Consider the following 13,350-nt stretch of genomic DNA (forward strand, 5'->3'; position numbering starts at 1 on the left):
AACCTTCATCAACATATAGGTTTACACTTCAAACTCTACAGAATCATTCATTTATACAGCTTTGTGCCCTAATATATAAGAAGTCCTAAAGGTAGGTAAAGGTACATGTAATCTCATCGCCTTTTATAAGGCCTTAGGGGCAGTCGTGTAAAGTGCCTTTCCCACTGATCTAACATCTTTCCGGGATTTGAACCCATAAACCTCTCTTAAATGTGTTCTTTAGCCTTGTAACTCAAGGCAACAAATATCAAATGCGTAAGATGAATAAGTCTTAAGTCCTAAAGGATGATGAAAGATCTTAAGTGTAATATTTTGGTGGCACTGTTGCATTTCAAACTACATATATCGCCCTGAAAAATGAATTTGTATCTTTTATTCTTATCTATATCGGAAACAACCAGCGTCATTGTTTTCTTGATTATTTTTTCAGAGTAAATTCTAGGGGGAGGTTCCCATGAACAGAACACACACTTACATCACAGATCCCTGTGATCTGGTCACACTCTGCGCTGTGGTTGTTGCAGTCACACGGGATACAGCGGCCTAAGTACGGACCGTTCACCACTCGTCTGTAGCCTTCAGCACATTCCTGTAACAAAACCAACAGCTTTATCCACAACCTGTCGTAGACATGGACTTAACACCAACTTTAATTTTGTTATGCATTTTTGTAAAATCATGTGTGTGTTAAAGGCAACCAAAGCAATATTAGGGCCAAAAAATGGAAATAAAAAAATTCTGAAATTTCTATGGTAGTGACATTTACTAACATTGATTAGCACATTTACGACCCTAACTTCATACTTTTAGGATTTAAAAACTGCGCAAAAACGTGCCTTACAATGGTCCCCTTAGTTTCACAAGCCTGCAAAAACTCTGGCAACGATTTTCAGTAAGTTTTCAAAGCACAACAACGTTGCTTTTTGCACCATGAACGTTGCTATACATTGTGATAGTGTTGTTTGAACTAATCGTGTATAAAAATGAACAAATTGACTTTCAAAATCCAGTTTCGGACCCTAATATTGCTTGGGTTTCCTTTAAAACATGTTTTGTTGTGACCTGTACTTAGAACAGTGTGGCAAAAATGTGCAATAAAGGTCTTCATTCATTCATTTTCCAGTTGAGAAGAGTGACTTACATGGCATGACAGCCCAGTGTACCCAGGGGGACACATGCACTCCTCCACACTGTCAGTAGGGGGCTCCCGACCAGTGTCGTTGGATCGGCGTTCACGGCCAACGTCCAAAGAGACATTGCTGATCCTGTGGACATGAAAGTAACACTCATTAAGCTAATAAACTAAACTTCTTAAACAATGCGTCAATGAAGGTTAGACATCTACATAATAAAAGAAGTTACCCAAGAAACTGGAAAAGTTGTGTAAACGATCAGACGTTTCATGCAGCATTTGCTACCTCCACACATCAATGAAAGATAGTAGATGCTATCTTAAACATCTGGCCGTTTACAAAACTTATCCAGGTGCTTTAGAACTTTTGTTTTGTGTTTCTTCAACAATGAGTTTGGTAAACTGTTGAGGTTAAACAGCAAGACTAAAAATGATACTACACATCTAACTACTGGACTACTCCACTGGTAGCGTGCGTAGTCCAGGGGTTAGCGATCTTGCCTCTGGAACTAGAAGTTCCGGGTTCGATCCCGGCTGTGTCGCTCACCTGACATGCACGCTACCGTAAAAGATCGCAGTCCTTAGGACGGGACGTTAAGCCGTGGTCCACTGCTCATTGTGCTTGTTGAAAAGAGCTAGGGGAATTTCCCCGGTACAATGAACCTGTAAATACTGTACATAGCGTCTGTCTTCTCTGTCACAACCAATGGAAGAGTAGCTCATCTGTTCATTGAGTTCATTTGAGCTAAACTGGTTCGAGATCCCTTTCCTTTCCTTTTGCTTGCTGTACTTACTTGCATCTGAGCATGCTGCGTCCGTACGTAGCCTTGATGAGGATGGCCTGGATGTTCTGTAGGATCATCATCAGCTCAGCGCGGGTCGGAGTGCGACTCAGAAGGGACTGGTACAGCTGCCATTTAAACTGCGAGAGAAAATAAAACATTCTGATTTAGCTACAAGGAAACTGCTAGCGACAATGTGAATAAAACTGAAGGAAAAGTGTTTCGTCAGTATAAGAACTGCCCTAAAAGCAAAAACAGCAAATAAGAGGCTGGTTGACAATTCTTCAAAACTTGTCATAGATGCAAAACCATCTCTTCCTCACTTTTAAAATATCAAGATGTATACATGTTAACAATTAAATCAAAATTTGCAACTAGCCCAGCAACTTGAAATTAATGGCATAGTACAGCCATGCACATCTAATTCACAGGTCAAAACATTAACCTAACACAAATTTGGAGTGAAAACATTAATTCTACACCTCCAACATTCGGAAACAAAAATCTTTATGGCCACACCTATCAAAACAAAACAACAACTTTAAAATAAAATAAAACAGAACAGTAAGTGGTGCCAAGCATTCAGAAAGCTCAACTGAATAGTTATAGTGAAGAGATCAGAAGTAAACTCAAAAGTTAAAAAGCTTCAGTGATCTGGCAGTCAGCGAAGATGACTACAAAGTGTCATGACACTGGCCAATCACAAACATGCTCTCATCGCCAGGGCAGAGGACATGACCAAGCCCTTACCTTTCGCCCGCTGCGTTCGGACAGTTTCCAGTAGGTCTAACAAGGTGTGATAAATGAGAGTACAGAGACACAGAGAAATGGAAAGAGATTATCGTTGGTATGAGAAATAACACCTGGGCAAGAGAAGAAACATGACGAACAAAACGCACAGGAAGAAAGAAAGAGAAGAAGACAGAGAATTTCTGAGTGAGAAATTGAAAATTCATGGCTTTGTAGAAGAAGGAGAGGAGGATACAGATGTCACTAAGCTTTCTTCAAAAGACACGGAAAGTCAAAGGAAATGGACACAATAAGAAATGATAGGATAGAGAAAGAGCAGGAGAAAAGGAAAATCATAGCCTCCTGTACACATTTAAAGGGAGAAAGAGAGAGAGCTGGCTGACAAAAATAGGTGGAGAGCAACCTATTGGGGTCAGCCAAAGAAGACAATGAATGCACATGGAAACAACACGGAAAAAAAGACAAGTGAAATAGAAGTGTTTCAAAGGTACTCTGGTACTGTACGTAATACCTTACAGTTTTTTTGTACCCTACAGTTACTGTGTTTTCAGTTACTGTATCATCTTCCTTTCTGATGTGTACAACGAGAATCTAAGTAAAGCTTTGGTGACCATCTGTCACCTTCCTTCAGGGCAATACTAATTGGTTCTACTTTACACTGAAGCTACACGTACATGTATGTGTCACTGCTGCATTGTGAAGAATGCTGTCTCAAATGCAACCAAGACCCGATACACACTGGGAAAATTTTCTGGACCTACGACAATGTCTTTGATGTACGTCGCTTTTTTCCTGGGTGTGAACCGGCCTTGTCGTACCTTACATCCAGGGTGAAGGTACGACTTAGTCGTACAGGCCATAAAAATGCCTGCCGTGTGTTGTGCGGGGCAGGAAAAAAGGCGTCGTTGTTGTACAATCATTGTCCAGAAAACTATCCCAGTGTGCATCGGGTCCAAGTTTATATCCCCCTCATCCATACAGCCTCCTTATTCCTACATCTATTGTCAAAAGAAGGTTAACGATAAGTACCTCCACAAGATCGATCTCATGTCTGGCGGGAACAGCGGCGATGACTTCTGGGATGTCCAGTATGATGGCGGTGTCGATGCCGTGGATGACCACCTGTGGACCGTCCTCCTGTTGGCTGATGGTGTTCTCGGCGCCGGGCGGGGCGTTCGGATCCTCTTCATACTCCACTGTGTACCTCAGCTTGCCTCCATAGGACGTGATCTGAAAGAGATAAATGGAGGTCCTGTGTTTGAGGAGAGCCATACCTCGAGCACATTAAAGATCCTGCCACACTTATCGAAAAGAGTAGTTCTCATTTTTGGGACAGACATGGTGACATTTTTTCCCGTCCCAACAAGCAAATTTCCGTCCTGGGATGGAGGGACGGGTCTAGGAGACAGCCTGTCTTTGATGCGCTTTGACAAACAAACTTCTTACCTTGTTGCCCAGGAAGACATCGGGAAGATTGAAGTAGACAGGTGAGAAGGGCAGCTCCTGAGCTGCAGCTCTGGCGTTCACTTCAACCTCATTTTCCCTGATAGTCAGGCCTCTCTGACTCTGCTGAGTGCGGCGGATGTTGCTCAGGAAAAAGTTGTTATTGTCAGCATCAGGTGTCACCTGTCAATGGGATATTTAACACTGAGATGTCACAGGCAAGTACAATTTTCTGATATCATATCCAGTGGCAACAATTTTGATTTTCATTTCATTTCATTTTATCTTATTTTATTCTATTAGAATTGCAACAGTGCAATACACAGGTAGCTATTGCTGTCGCGGCCCACACAAAATATACCGTTTTTACACTTGGGTGGAGTGAGGAAAGGTTGTGTAAAGTCATTTTTCAACATCGGTGGCGCCAGGGGATTCAAACCCAGGACCACTGGGTTCTGGGCTGAAAACCCCGCCGTTATGCAACACGACCCCACAACAATAAAAGAAAGGCAATCACAACTTGCTAATCAAAATACAAGCTACATACAATATTTTGCAAGTACTCTAAAAGACAAAGTTTTGCTGGTTCTCATGAACAGTACACTTAAACATTAATACTTCTGTGCCTTGTGGTGCAAGAAATGCAAATGAATGCCTACCTGCTCTGTGACCAGGTTGGCCTGCCTGCACTGGTCGGTGATGCCGAAGCAGAAACAGCTGGTGCAGCCGTTGGGGTTCTCCTCCTCAAGGTTGAAGCTGCCCTCCTTACAGAGGGTGCAGGATTTACCTTCCGTGTTGGGCTGTGGGAAAGGAATCATGTATGTGTTGTTAATGGGAAGTGCATTATCGTCCTTTAAACTGTTCGTATATCTGTGTTTGAATGTATATGGCATATGTGAAAGAGGACTGAAAGAAGCCATTTACATCAGGACCTTACAACCATCCTTTCACGGAGATAGGGGGGCGCTTTTAACTTTCTGCAATTTATGATCCCTTGCTCACTGACTCACGTGTTCTATCTACATGACGTTACATCATTAGAATACTGTAAATGCAAAAATGTTCGTGGTGGTTCTATGTTCGCGATTTTCGCAGTGAAACGATCGTCGCTGCCACCGCAAATATTTTTCTCCAATACTGTAGCAGTATGGGACTATAGCGCTGCCGCAAACTTAAAACCACCGCAAACACTCCATTTTTGCCTTAGCTCGAAATAAAAACCATGCAAACTTAAATGCATTTACAGCAAGTAGCCTCTTCCATTGGCCCCATGACCTCCAATGTCTGCAAGTTTGACCTTTGTGTTGACACCATCTTCCCACTTACTTCATGCCACTCTACTGTGTTTTCAGATAGCTACGGACACACACAGACACACTGAAAACAAAGCCTCCCTACACTGAGGCAACCACATGGACACGATAGTCCTACCTTGCACGAGCATGTCCCATTGTCAGCACAAGCACAGACATCGTTGGCGTTGCAGGTGTTGGGATCAGTCCCTGCCTGGTTACAGGTGCACTCCCGACAGTTGGGGAAGTCGTGGAAACCAAACTGGCACATGTTGCACTGGCGGCCACTGAAGTCATTAAGGCACCTAAAAAATGGGAAAGAAAAAAATTTGCTCGTTTCCTTCTTCAAAGGAGTGTACAGTTGTTCACCTTTAAGTGCCTAGTGGCACATAGGGCAGCAAGTTTTCTAGCTGTTTCTGTGGTAGGGTATATTATTACAGGGAGAGGTTGCTAGCCCTTCCGCTTTAATGTCTGCGAGGCACCTCCTCTAACACTGGACCCCCATTTTACTGTCCTCCGAAAGACAAAAGACACCTTAGTTTTTACATGAAAAGGAAGTTAAGTCACACGATCAAGTGTCAGGTGATATAGGGCTAGAACTGCCAATTTGAACAACATACTTGCACTGTCCAGTGGTGAGATCACAGTCACTCCCTTCTGATCCCACAGGATCACAGTCACAGGGGGTACAGCCGTTCAGCCCGTCCCATCCAAAGGTCTCGGGTTTACAGCTCTCGCAGCGGATGCCTACTGTGTTCGGCGGGCAGATGCAGTCTCCGGTTTGGTCGTCACAGAAGCCGCCAGTACGGGAGCAGTCACATGCTGGAAAATAACACAACAAACTCACAAGTTAGAACATAACACCACAGAATCAAGTAGCCCTCAAGACAGCATTCACTAGCACTAAAAAGAGACAGTAGTCAACCAACAATTTATGACCTTCCACAGGATAGAAAATTACACCATGCAGTCTTTCCCAACGGAAAATACACTTTGATATACAAAAATTAAGCTGCATACACCTCTCTAACTTTACACTAACTGAGTAAGCACAGTACGGCCACTAAAACACCTTATTCCGAAATAAACTGGTACTACCACAGACTACGACTGCAGAAGAACTGGGGTGTGCATCGTTAACCAAAACAACCAAGGAGCCCTCAAGACTGCACTCACCAGTATTTTAAAAAAAGATGACAGTCAAAACTACCATAAAGCCTTTAACCTTTTGCACTCTGATGTAGCCGTTTGGCACACAATTCCCTATAGCTATTGGTTACAGAATTAGGCAGCAGATTGATAACAAATTTGAAAATTCAACAACATGATTGTCTCACCCTTGCATCCGTCCTCAGAGAAGCCGTAGAAGCCGACGTCGCAGCGGTCACACTGCTTTCCTCCGACCCCAGGTTTACAGCGACACTGTCCGTCCTCGTCACACTGGGTGGACAGGGAGCCCGTACCGTGACAGTTACAGGCCGTACAGCCCTCACCAGAGTCAATGCCAAAGAACCCCACCTATAGGGATGAAGAGGTACATGTAACAGACTATAGGCCTTCATAGAAGTGTTGAAAACTGCAGGGATAGTTAATGAATTCTCCTAGTCGTTTAGTGTGCTAGACTACAGTATAATGCTAACATGAAAGCCCATCAGTGTTGGTGAATTCCATGATAAAGTTTGATACTTTACTTCAAGTTTCGACACATGACGCATGAGCGGCTGAAAATTTTAGTTCAGCATTTTAGCTTGTGTTGAACTTGAAATCAAGTATCAAACTTTATCATACAGTTAAGTGTTTCCTTTTACTAGTAGATGTGACAGTAATATTATTAGAATTAAGTGGTAGAAGTATGCTTCAGATGTTAAGTCTGGACTGTGACTGCTCTTTGACACTTTGAGAAATTTTCTACAACGTATGATCCACTGCTCATGTATAACGTGACATCACAGAAGGGGTGGTTTGCTCATTTCTTGACAAAGACTGGAGTTTGACGGTCAAAATTAGGTAAGTCCAATACTGTAAATGCAGAAATGTTTGCGGTGGTTTTATGTGAGCGGTTTTCGTGGTGAACTCTTTACAGCGAACTTAAAACCACTGTGAACACTCCATTTTCTCCCTACCGCGAAATTAAATCCCTGCGAACATTTCTACATTTACATTATTTGTGTTGGAGAAAACAGTTTAACTTTGCTTCAGTGACGATGCATTGTTAGCTTTATTGTGACTATGATAATGAGTTAAAAGGGAACTCACGGCACACTGGTCACAGTCCCGTCCCACCACGTTGGGTCTGCAGCGACACTGGCCGGAGTTCAGGTTACAGTCCTCCTGGTACGAACCACGGGGGTGGCAAAGGCATCCTACAGCACAAAAATGAAAAGTAACAGCATTGAGCCTTCTATATACTAAACTACCAATACACTTGTCAAGTACCAGTGAAGAGGTGGAAAGTTTCCTTGAACATGTTTAAAACCAAACCTTCCAAATCTGTTAGCAAATACTATTCTTTTTTGCATTATGTACATGAAAAAATCTTGATGTGTTAAATGTGAACCTATCAAAGCATACAGCACATTGTTTATCCTCTACAATCTAACTGATGATGCAAAATAATCAACTTTTTGAACATTGTTCATTAATTCGCATAATTTTTTCTACAATTGGATTTAATTTTACCTGTATTATTTATGACATCTTTGCAGTCTGTTTACCTGTTATTGACTCCCTTGCAAATCAGCCCTATTCAGCTGAAGGGAATACCAATATGTATCCAAGATTGATGAATAAAAAAACTATTTATTCTTGCAAACTGCACACAATATATACACCAATAGGCTCGCCCCTGAGGCAACGCCAAAATCAAGTGCACAGGAAGCTTAAATTCCTTACGCTGACAGTTCTTGGCATTGATGGCATCTCCGAAGTAGCCGTCAGCACAACGTTCACACTCGTCACCAGCTGTGTTCCCTACGCACTTCAGACACTCGCCGGTGATGGTGTCGCAGTTGCCTTCGTCGGAAGGGTCGATGTTGCCGTTACAGGTGCACTGTTTGCACAGGTTACCCACCTCGAGGGGGTTGCCAAAATAGCCGTCAGCACACCTGGTGATGTTAAACAATAGAACATAAAGTCAATGATGATACCAATAGAAAAGGTGGAAAAATTTATAAATAAATAAATAAATAAATTGATGGTTTCTATTGATCAGAAATTACCCGTGCAATGGCAGCCTTTTTAGTGCTGAATTGATGCAGGGTTTACAGGGTTCACATGATGCACAACAGATACATATTTGATCCACACTTGCATTTTGTGGATCACTGATCACAGTTAAACCAGTGACCACCTGTACATAAGGTCAATCAGGCCAATCTGACCAGTTTTTGGTTGTCCCTAAGATAATTTTTCCGTTGACACAAGCAACAAGAGTTATAATGCATACACTCAGCACTTCACCCATCATTCACGCACATTACCATTTTAACAAAATACAGGCTTCTCAACCAATGTAAAAGACTATTTCACCAGCAAACCTAACCCTTTCCCTGCCAAGGTGGCCTTTTAGTACCAAGTTTTCCTTAGTTACAGGGTTAGGTAGCACAGAGAATTTTAAACAACTTGACATTTACTTTTCACATTGAAAGCCTTCATATCAAAATTTGACCAAATTTACATTGAATACAGGGCAAAAAGGCAGACAGAATGTTAAACAATAAGCGACTGAAAAGTTGACATTTACTTTTCACATTGGAAGCCTTCATATCATAATTTGACCAAATTTACATTGAATACAGGGCAAAGAGAATGAAAGAATGTTTAACAATAAGCGCCTGAAAAGTTGACAATTTACTTTTTACATTGGAAGCCTTCATATCATAATTTGACCAAATTTACATTGAATACAGGGCAAAGAGAATGAAAGAATGTTTAACAATAAGTGACTGAATAGTTGACATTTACTTTTCGCATTGGAAGCCTTCATATCCCGGCGGGCAGCGATCACAGAAGACGCCCCCGTCCATCGCCACACAGGTGGGGCTGAAGTTGTTGGAGTCCTCCACCAGGGGGCAGGCGCAGCGGGAGCAGTCGTCGGGCGTGCCCCGCGTGGCGTCGCCATAGTAACCGGGAGCACAGACCTCGCAGTTGCGCCCGGCCGTGTTGTGCAGGCAGCTCTGTACAAGGGCAGTATTTGACAGATACGACTGCATTGCGTATCCACAAGAGAAGTCAGAGAGAGGTTTAGTTCGCACCACACGCTAGCAGTGAGTTTCTACATCACCTTTTCTTGCAGATTAGTTAGATGTAGTTGACAGCAAGAACATCACCAGTTCAGCGGGTTGTTATTTTCCTAAAATCCACTAATGTCAATCATTGTTAATGGTGTAAATCAATAGTGTTTTACGTTTTATATACAGCATTTTACAAAGAGAGGCATCTACAATAAGCTCCTAAGACTAAGGTCTAATTCTTCTAAATTGCAGAAAAAGACGGTAAGACATTAAGTAAAGGCGTATTTGAACTAAAGACAAAGCAGACTTTGAGAATATTAAAACAGACTGCTACACCACGTTTATACATTGAGGCAAGTTGTCTATGTTAAGAATAAGAGAGACTACATTTTGGTTTATAGAGTATTATTCTATAGCTTTAGTTTTTACATCTAAGACAGAAACTAGCTAGTTGCTGGTCTTACCAAACATGTGCCGGTCACATCGTCACACTCTTCTGCATGGCCGTTACACTGACAGGGTTCGCACTGCCCTCCGTACAGCTGCCCGTTCACACGACGGTAGCCCCTGATGCAGCCTTCACAGGACAGGCCGGTGTAACCAATCGGGCACTGACACTGTTCCACATCGGACGCCAAAGTGGGGCCCACGGCATCTTGGGAGGCAGACTCCATGGTTACAGAACTCAAGCTGTGAGAAACAAACATTCATATCATGTCAGTGCTAAGACTTCTGTTACAATACAATGATAACATTGATCATTTTTGCAGAAAATTGTAAGACACAAAATCAGAAGGTGGTGTAGTTGGACAATTTTCTACAGTAGTGGTTCCCAGAAAAGGTGGGGTGGGCTAGTAGGGTGGTCTACCTCAGTATGCTACCCTTTCTGGGCCTCAAGGCTATGCATGGGGGTTTCGGCCTCTTATGGAATTTCCTTGAGGAAAAACTGGGTCAAGCTGTGGGTGGCCTAGAGGGAAGGTAACAGCTGATCATATGGCAAGTGTTTGTGTCTCAAATGTCTGAACTTTATGACATGAAACAGATAAAAATGCATTTTTGTAAGTGACATATTTTAATGTTACAACAAAACCAAACAACAGTCTTGAACAGCTAAAACAGCTCAGCTTTACCTTGATTCCACAGGGTTGGTGTTGTATGTTGCCCTGATCAGCAGCTTGGTCACATCTGCCAGGACCGTCATGAGCTCCGTGCGGGAGATTCTCGCGCCGGCGTTGAAGGCGGAGTTGGGGTCGGCGTACTCTCTCCACCCGCTGGGGATGAGGTAGACGGTGACGGTCTCCTCCACACTGGGGCCAACCTGTCGGTTCTCTGTGTATGTGATGCTCCTGCCGTTACCCTGTGGGGAAAATGGTACAGTTAACCTTCTCCCTGCTACCTAACTGCATAACTAATAAAAATATGGTGCCAAACAGCTATTTTAGCATGCTGAAGGTGAAATATTGCCACTATCTATGACAAAATCGAGGAACTCAAGTGTCATTCAAGACAACGAAAACACCATAGTTAACCTTCTACCTGCTACCTAACTGGATAACCAATAAAAATCTAGTGCCAAACAGCTATCTTAGCATGCTGATGGTTAAATATTGGCATGATTTATGACAAGATCAAGGAAATCAAGTGTCAAGATAATGAAAACACCATAGAAGAGTATCCTTCAACAGAAGCAGTACAAATTGGATCTAAAAAAAATGCATAACTATGCAAAGGCATTTGTCTCAGCAAAGACGGCATATCTTCAAGATGCATGGACCAAAACAGAAAAAGCTATTGCCGAGACATTTCGAAGACCACACAGCGACTAATCAATAAACCAAAATGTCCTTGGCATCAACATACATGTGTACTTGATAATATTAGCAAAACACTTGAAATACTCAAAATAGTTGGGCCAAATACATACAAAAGCAAAGCCATTCATTCATTCCAATTACAGTGGTAAAAGTATACACACTGCACTATGAAGAAAAACATACTAATAAGGTAAACTTGTATGCTGCATCGTAGACACAAGCCACATACATGTAAGCAAGTCACATTCAAACTTTAACATGATGCAGACAAAGATGCGACAGATAAGATAAGAAATGCAGAAGAAAACAGGAGTATGGACGACAGTAAAGGAGAAAGACCGTTATTAGTCTTCTCAAGTTCAGGTTGCTTCTTGAATTTTGGCTCCTTGAGTTCTGGTTGCTTCTTAAGTTCTGGTTGCTCCTTGAGTTCTGGTTGCTCCTTGAGTTTTGGTTGCTCCTTGAGTTTTGAGAACCCTGGTTGTTTCTTGTGTTCTGGTTCAGTAGGTTGAAGAAGTACGCATCCTCGGAAGAGAGGTATGTGGATCGTGGGGTCCTACGAGACAACGGCCAACCCCAGCGACGGACGATCGGGTGCCACCGACCCTCCGTCGGTGCCATGTAACTGGAATGGATTTGGTCAAACCTCCGAGGCTGTGCCTCCGCTGTCTTGTAGATTATTCTTCTACCCCCTCCCTGGCACCATTGACAGAGGGGAAGGCAGGAATACACAGAGATGGAAGAATGGATGGAAAGACAGTAGAGAAGAGTGTACAGAGAGGTTAGCAGATAACCAGAAAGAAGGAGGGAATGTAGAAAGAATATGCGGTGAGAGTGAAGACAGTGAACAACAAAGCTGCATTGACAGTAGGAAAACAAACATTCAGCAAAGACGAAAGAAAAGTCTGGACCTTACAACTGTGGTAAGTAGTCAGCAAAATGAAAGCTTCGCCAAGTAACAGTTACTCAAGCAACCGGATATGATTTTGGAAATGGTCAGATGTTTCAAGTAGTATCCACTACTTTTCGTCAGTGACTCTGAGCAAGATTTGTTGAACAGCAGGTTTTTAACCACGAACTAATGAAAGATTGTCTACTTGATGAGCGTACATTCTTTGGCGATCGCTTACCTCCATGATAACATCAATGTCAATGGTTGGTCTTGCTGAGGGGTCCCCGCTATCACCACGGTCAGATGTACGGTACGACACAGTGTAGCGCAGGACTCCACCATAGGACTCCAACTGGAAAATAAACATGTGTTAGTAAGTATTTACCAGGATAGCCCTTTACTCTTACCATGACAGGGCCTGTCACTGTCAGTGTCTTTTTCTATTTCTTAACAGGCATATGATTTTTGATCAGTATCTCTTGCAAGTAAGGCAGGTTGAGCCTCTCTTCCACTGGTCGTTGTGACAGAGAAGATAGATGCTATGTAGAGTATTTACAGCTTCACTGTACTGGGAAATTCCACTCTTTTCATTAAGTACAATGAACAGTGGAGCACAGCTTAATGTACACTCCTAAGGACTGCGACTCTTTCCAGTTCGGTGTGAGGCAGTCAGGATTCAAGCTCATGACTTCTTGATCCAGGGGTAGGGTCACTAAAACGACTGGACTATACACACTACAGAATACACACCTGGTTGCCGAGGTATTCCCTTGGGGCGCTCCAGTAGTACAGACTCCCCAGGTCCCGGGCAGCCTCGAAGTGCGGCACAGTGATGCGGTTGAAGCCGTCGTCCCTGGGGTACACAAACCTGTCCCCCTGGGGCGGCTGCACTCTCCAACCCTGCATGGTGGTGATCTAGGAGGAGGGGGAATCATATTTGTTATCATTTCATTGTACAAATTACAAACTCAAATATGCAGGGAAAACATGCTGTGTTAAAGTATCAAAAGCAGGCT

General features: G+C 42.9%; 1 protein-coding gene across 1 annotated transcript in view; it reads right to left on the reverse strand.

The window, feature by feature from the left end:
* LOC136426559 (laminin subunit alpha-2-like) overlaps window positions 1-13,350 on the reverse strand; it is a 90,385-nt gene that overhangs the window by 51,468 nt on the left and 25,567 nt on the right. Inside the window, exons 14-29 of the mRNA XM_066415224.1 lie at window positions 13,085-13,249; window positions 12,573-12,686; window positions 10,762-10,988; window positions 10,096-10,321; window positions 9,363-9,574; window positions 8,292-8,503; window positions 7,656-7,762; window positions 6,737-6,917; window positions 6,020-6,221; window positions 5,539-5,704; window positions 4,767-4,907; window positions 4,111-4,290; window positions 3,694-3,894; window positions 1,927-2,054; window positions 1,142-1,265; window positions 476-589 (exon numbers count right to left, since the gene is read on the reverse strand). Of these exons, the coding sequence (XP_066271321.1) occupies window positions 476-589; window positions 1,142-1,265; window positions 1,927-2,054; window positions 3,694-3,894; window positions 4,111-4,290; window positions 4,767-4,907; window positions 5,539-5,704; window positions 6,020-6,221; window positions 6,737-6,917; window positions 7,656-7,762; window positions 8,292-8,503; window positions 9,363-9,574; window positions 10,096-10,321; window positions 10,762-10,988; window positions 12,573-12,686; window positions 13,085-13,249 (2,700 nt within the window). The remainder of the gene's footprint in view (window positions 1-475; window positions 590-1,141; window positions 1,266-1,926; window positions 2,055-3,693; window positions 3,895-4,110; window positions 4,291-4,766; window positions 4,908-5,538; window positions 5,705-6,019; window positions 6,222-6,736; window positions 6,918-7,655; window positions 7,763-8,291; window positions 8,504-9,362; window positions 9,575-10,095; window positions 10,322-10,761; window positions 10,989-12,572; window positions 12,687-13,084; window positions 13,250-13,350) is intronic.

The sequence above is a fragment of the Branchiostoma lanceolatum genome, chromosome 2 (genome assembly GCF_035083965.1).
Source record: "Branchiostoma lanceolatum isolate klBraLanc5 chromosome 2, klBraLanc5.hap2, whole genome shotgun sequence".
Lineage (NCBI taxonomy): Eukaryota > Metazoa > Chordata > Leptocardii > Amphioxiformes > Branchiostomatidae > Branchiostoma > Branchiostoma lanceolatum.